Raw genomic sequence first — 6307 nt, 5'->3', positions numbered from 1 at the left:
AGGGGCCAGTCGCCTGCTTCCTTTCCCCTGATAAAGACTGTTCCTTGCGAGCTGACAAGGTTTCAGGAGGATGGATGGGAGTGCGGCGGTGGCAGGGGATGGGAAATGAGAATGGCACATTAGAGTCAGGCAGCTCCTCAGCTGGCAGGAGCTGTCACGGCAGCTCTGCTCGCCTGCCTCCTGCAGCGTGCCACCCCTGCACAGCCAGCCCCCAGCGCTGCTTTGGGGTGGAGCTGGGGTTTATCCTGGCCAAACTCGCTCCTTAAGGAAGAGCTGTTTCTCTTCCTCATCCACAGGGTATCTTGCATGGGGAAGGGGGACAGCAGGAACTCCTTGGACCTCCTGTCCACCAGGTCCTGCCCGAGCCACTCCTGGGCTCTCAGAGCTGTGGAGGGGAGATGGAGAAGGGGAAAAGGTCTGGTTAGCAGCTCCTCGATAGTGCCAATGGCAGCACAGGCCACAGTGGGACTCCACGTTAAACACAGTGAGAAGCAGGGAGTGGACACGAAGGAAAAGTTTATAGGCGGCATCTGAAATGAGGTGGCGAAGCTGCATGTGTAAGGGGGGTGCAAAGATGCTGGTCACAAGACCAGCCCTGTAGCAGTAGTGATGGGCTTAGGAGGACGAGGACAGCCAGGACACAGAGCCTGCCTGATGCAATGGGCAGAGAGCAGGGGGAGGTCTGCAGCCTGCAGCAGGGGACCCTGGCACAGAGCGGGTCCCTGCATTTGGAGGTTTGCTGATATGTTTTTAAAGGGCTGGATGTGGGGGGAATGGGAGGGAGGAATTTCAAACCCAGGCTGAAGCAGCCACTCCTGGGGGTTTCCTGTTAAAGCTGAGTGCTGTCAGCACAGCTCACTGGAGCTAACCATCAGCCTTGCTGCCATCGGGCCGCTGCACGGCTCTGCTCATGCTGGGCTTCCTAAATCACCCCCAGCTGAGCTCCTCACCCCACCAAGGTGACCCTTCCACAGCCCCAGTTCAGCAAAGTGCTTCAGGAGGTGATTTTCTGAGCTCCCCGGATGCATTGCTCGTTGGTCCCATCTCACCTGGACAAGAACTGGGTGAGATCTGACGCTCTGGGATGCAAACTCAGGAGCCCAGACACACACATCCATGTCAGAAAAGATGATGCACCAGCGCTGCCAACAGAAGAAGCGGCGCCTGCTGAAGTCAGCAGCTTATTGCATTGCTGAGGAGCCCAGCCAGGACTCAGGAAGCACCTAAAGCATCCCCAGTGTCTCCTCCATGGCATACTATACACCCGCTATAGGCCATTCCACACCAAATCTGCCCGTAGATCAGTAGCACAAACATACTGGGCTTTAGTGATCTGGTGTTTGCCACTATCCATCAGTATTTTGCACTTACAAGATTTTGTTATGGTCAAAGGGGATGTCAGGGTAACCCAAGGGATGTAGGCATGTGTGCATGGAGGTGTTCAGGGCATGGAGAACACGCCAAAGAGCTCTTCTAATAATCTTTCCATTCAGAAGATGAATAAAATGGGCCTTCGGTACTGCTAGGTTTGATTTTCATCAAATGATGCACAGGAAGCAGAAAGCCTCCTTTCCTCACATTTCGAGATCTGAAGGCATGACAGCATTAAAACTGGGGGTTAATTTGCGGTTGAAATTAAAAAAACCCAAGATCCCTCCATCTGGTGCTTTCCCTGTCACTGCCCCTTGACCTTTCTGCTCCTCCATCCAGTTCCTGCCCCCAGCACCCAAGGTATGGGGGGGGTCCCAGTGCCCTCACCCAGCTCTGGGGCTCAGCAGAACCTCTGTGCCCCTGCCCACTGCTGCGGGCAGCCAGGCGCTGCCAGGGTGAATCAGCACACAGCCAGTGGGGCCTATTCCCTTGCAATTCCTTGACCTACATACCCGCTTGGACTTCAGCTCACTTGCCCCTTTAATGCAAACCAAATCCTCCCTCCTCATCTATTATGCACTTAAGGGGTTAACTTTCTATGGGCATCCTTGGTGGGTCCAGCTGCAGGTGGGTATCTCTGGTGCCTGCTGGCTACTACTTGCATCCGAAGCCCCTTAATCTTGCAGCTCCCAGCGCAGCCACCTGCAAAGCAGCACCATCACCTTCGGTCTGCCCTTCCCCTGTCCCGAACGTGGGGAAGAGATGTGCAAATCCTTCAGGCTGACCCGACCGAAGGCTGGAGGAAATACAGCCCGGGGAGGGACTGCAGAAGGGAGCCTGCAGCTGATTTACCAGCCTGCACTTGCGTAATGCTGCTCTCTGGAGACAGGCAGACGGGGCTGTCGGAGCACGGCAGGGATGGCAGGGTGCCACCTGACCGAGGTGAGAGGAGAGGAGCAAGAAATCTTCCCCCAGATCCATAGAGCACTGGGTTTAAAAGAGAGGCAGTGTGGGATGTAAAATCCAGGTAGCGCTGGATTCAAAAGAGTGAAAGAAGGATTAGCTCTTCCCCATCACTTTTTCCACATTCTTTTGAAACAGACCCAGAATTTCTCCTTTGACCTGCTGTCAAAGGGAAACAATCCTCCAGATTTCCACTGCCAAACCATCACAAAAAGCTCTATTAACATCTAAAACTTCCTTAAAGCACAAACCCAAAGAGCAAGTCCTGTCTGCCTGCGACAATTTTAGCATCAGAGATCACCTTGGTATTGTAAATAGCCAACATCTGGCATCAGATGCACAGCAAATGAGCTGAAAGTGAGCCCCCTGGGCAGACGTTTTATATCTATTAATAAGAAAAGGAAAACAATTACCTGCCTTGCTCCTGCCACCAGACGTTAGGAGCCCATTAAGAGTGGAGAGGCAAGCCCTGCGCAGGCAGGGCACAAGGACGAACCCAAAGCAGAAACAAGCCAAACCCCAAAGCTCATATTTACGAGAAGCTGAAGCAGTTGGATGTCCCCTGTCACCATTAAGGTCCTTTCTGTCCCATAAGGTCATTTCTGTTCCAGCTGAGGATGAGGATGGGGTGAGCACCCTCGGGGGCATCCATCGCCTGCCCCAGGTTGGAGCCACGCAGCATCTCTGGGGCCAGAGGAAGATTCCAGTTGAGATGCTTATATAAACATGTTATCACAGCTGAAAAACAACCTGGGTGCAGTGATGGGGGGAGAGAGGGAAAACGGAGAAAGCCAAAAAAGCCCTTGGCTTCATCTGCTCCTGGAGCTGTGATTCATATGACTCCATGCACATGGGGCTGCTCGGGTGAGACAGAGCCCAGCCTGTGAGATCAGGATCAGAAACAGAGTCACAAGCTGGACTCTGAGCTGTAGGGAGAGGAAAAGGTGGAGGCAAATGCCCAGGAACAAAGAGCAAACCCACCCATGAGCTCAGGAGCACCCAAGGGCATTGAACACCCCATCTGCCGAGCCCCAGTACCGTTTGAAAGCAGAGACAACTTGGTGTTAACTCATTACCTGTGCTTCAGAGTCCGCAGCGAGCTCCAACCCCGGCCCCTCCATGCTGGAGGCTACACCAGCACCACTGAGATGGCACGTGCTCCCCACTACAGCTGGCTTTGAAGGTCCCGGATTCCCAGATCAGCCACTCACTCTGGAGTGAACCCTGGACAAATGTCACCATTCCCAGAAAACAGGGACTTTTTGCTCCATAATTAGAATTCGTAATTTTTTCCCACTTTTATTTTCACTTACACACCCCCTCATCCTGCTTCTGAACTTCCCAAATCTCCCGCAGGCGCGGGGCTCCCTGACCTGGAAAATGAGCTGTTTGCAGCCTTGACTAGTTGATATTCATGCAAGATGCAGGTTTCAAAAGCATTTCCAAGCCCTCTCTGGTGGAGCTGGCGGGAGCTGGAAGAGATCCACTCCTCTGGAAGTGAACTCCTCTACTCCATTTTCTTCCCCAAATGTGGTACTATTGGGTGTAAGAGCTGAGAAAAGGCACAGATGGCAGGACACGCTGGAGAACCTATGAATCAGATGCTGTAGCATTTTGGTGGGAGGTTATTTTTTGGCTGAACAAGCAGCAGCATGGGATAAGTGGCCACAGGGAGGTGAAGAATAATGGTGGAAAACTGCATTGTACAATTAATAATGAAAAAACCCCAACCAACAACTAAAAATAGAGCAGCTGTATCCCAGATGATTAGAAACAGCCCTGAGTGCAAAACACAGGCTGCCTGGAGTCTCCCCTTGGAAATACTGTGCCCCTGGGAGCCGGGCAATTTGCATCTCAGCATCAGTGACTGAGTGGGGTCTGCACAGCTTGGGGATGAGACGGTGAGTGCAGTGAAAAGGGCTGGTGCTGGTGAGAAACTTGAGCTGAGCAGCCCCCAGGACGGCTCAGCTGCATCCCAGAAGGGCTCTGACTGCTCCCGATGTCCCTGAATGCTATGGCAGCAGTGTAGGAAACATCAGCACATCCCAGGACCACACGCTGCAACACACACAAGCACCACAGCACCAGCGGGGGAAGGAAACTGCCTTGGGCTGGTGACCACCAGCATGATGCAGACCACAGGAGCTGGGCTCCTCGCTTGGACTCAGTGCTGCTTAGGCCTCTATTTACACCCTGCTGCCTTCAGCAAGGCAAATGGGCCAAAAACCCAATTGGGGCTGATTCTGCGGGGCTCAGAGGGCCTCCAGCCATCACACCTCACAGTGCGTTAGACCCAGGTCAGGTATGTCTCCAGCATCCCTGCCTAGTCAGAAACAGAGAGTGAACTGTGCTCCAGGTGAGAACATGGAGATTTCTTCCAAGGGAAAGGAAAAGAGACAGTTCATCCGATTCCCCTCTCCCATCCTGCACCAGTCCCATAGCAGGATACCCAGTGGGCTCTCCCCGCCCGTGCTCATCCCAGAGACTCACCTCACTGCCCAACACTCCTCCACCTTCCTCTTCCCAGCCACTGCTCCCGTCAGGTCGCATTAGAGGCAAACACACTCACCCATTTCCCGGGATCTCCCTTTGGGCCAGAGCCTGGCTCAGCTCCTCCAGCAGTGCTGGCTCTGCCTGAGTGAAACAGCTACAGTCCCCTTTTTGCTCCAGGCAGGGGCAATGGGAAGCTGTTCCCGGAGTGACAGACACAAGGATGACTCATTTCCCATGTTTATTCCCCCTCTTCCCATTCAACAACCCTCGCACTTCTTTCTCTCTCACTCTGCATTCAGGCTGTGGAACATTTTGCCTGCTCACTCTGTGTGAGGGTTGGATTTCAGCTCGCTGCAGCTTCCCCAAGGGCTGCAACGCTGATGGCTGCAGGGCTTGCAGCATCCTCAGCACCAAGCAGCCAGCCAGGAGCTGAGCCCCTTTATGCTGCCTGGTACCGAGGGGCTGATCAGACCGTGGGGCTGATAAAGACCCTATGCATGTCCCTAGGAATAGCCCCATGCCGGCTCCATCCACAGACAGATGGGTCCCAGCCTGTCACTGACTGTCCTTCATCTGAAGGGACACTGCAGACTCACAAGCCTGCCCTGCAGTGAACATTTGCTGTAGAGGAAGCAGGCAGGGAAGGAGAGGGAAGGGGGGCAGAGAAGCCAGGAGAGCTGGGCATCACTTGCTGTTCAGAGATGCCCGAGCTCATCAGCCTTGAAGGGATGAAGGGCAAGAACGGCACCCACCAAAGGACCAGGGACTTTGTAACTGCTGTATTTGGGCAGGACAACAAAAGGCAGATTAGCAGCTTGATGTGATGAGGAGGAATATTTAATGCCAGGCTGGACCTGTGTCTAGATGCTGGGTGCAGAGATTGGCATCTGTGTCGTTCCCTCTGCCTGGTTGTGGGTCAGTTGCATTGGGTTACCTGACATTTAAGATGGGCAGATGTGCTGCAAACTTGCTGAGGTCTCAGTGGGTACTGGGCAGGGGCTGGACCTCCTCTGTGGGCCAGGTTTTACAAGGAGGGATGGCTCACTCAGGACACCAGCTCCCTTTCCCTGCCGAAGCATCATCTGCCCTGTCTGGCTCAGGAAATCCTCAGCCTTACAGTGGGAAAATTAAAGGGGAGAAAATAAACACATCTGGCCCCAAACCACCTCTGGGGCTCTCGGCTTAGCTCTGCTGCATAGAGACTGATCCATCTGCTGTGCACCCCCCCAGCCTCTCTGCTGGGTCTGGGCTGCCAAACCCTGAGGCTCGACAGGATGAGCTTGTCTGTGCTGCCTGGGCACTTAATCTACTCAGTGACCTTTAGCAGCAATGGGCTGTACTATCTGCATTTTCACCACATGGCCTCCAATGAAAAGCATGGCAATACCTGCAGCACCTCTGTATTGTTAGAGCAGGGTCAGCAGGGTCTTGAGGGGCCTGGAGAAGGTATTTCTTGCTGTCTTTTCTTCCTATCCCACCT

At 53.8% G+C, this 6307-nt stretch overlaps 1 protein-coding gene across 1 annotated transcript in view; it reads right to left on the bottom strand.

Moving 5' to 3' along the window:
* LOC104408551 (probable lipid phosphate phosphatase PPAPDC3) overlaps window positions 1-4931 on the bottom strand; it is a 7279-nt gene extending 2348 nt beyond the window's left edge. Inside the window, exon 1 of the mRNA XM_010018199.1 lies at window positions 4904-4931. Coding sequence (XP_010016501.1) covers window positions 4904-4907 — 4 coding nt within the window. The 5' untranslated portion in view covers window positions 4908-4931. The remainder of the gene's footprint in view (window positions 1-4903) is intronic.
* Between the last annotated feature and the right edge of the window lie 1376 nt (window positions 4932-6307).

Source organism: Nestor notabilis, unplaced genomic scaffold, assembly GCF_000696875.1.
Source record: "Nestor notabilis isolate BGI_N333 unplaced genomic scaffold, ASM69687v1 scaffold14287, whole genome shotgun sequence".
NCBI lineage: Eukaryota > Metazoa > Chordata > Aves > Psittaciformes > Psittacidae > Nestor > Nestor notabilis.
This window is presented reverse-complemented; position numbering and strand designations above follow the sequence as displayed.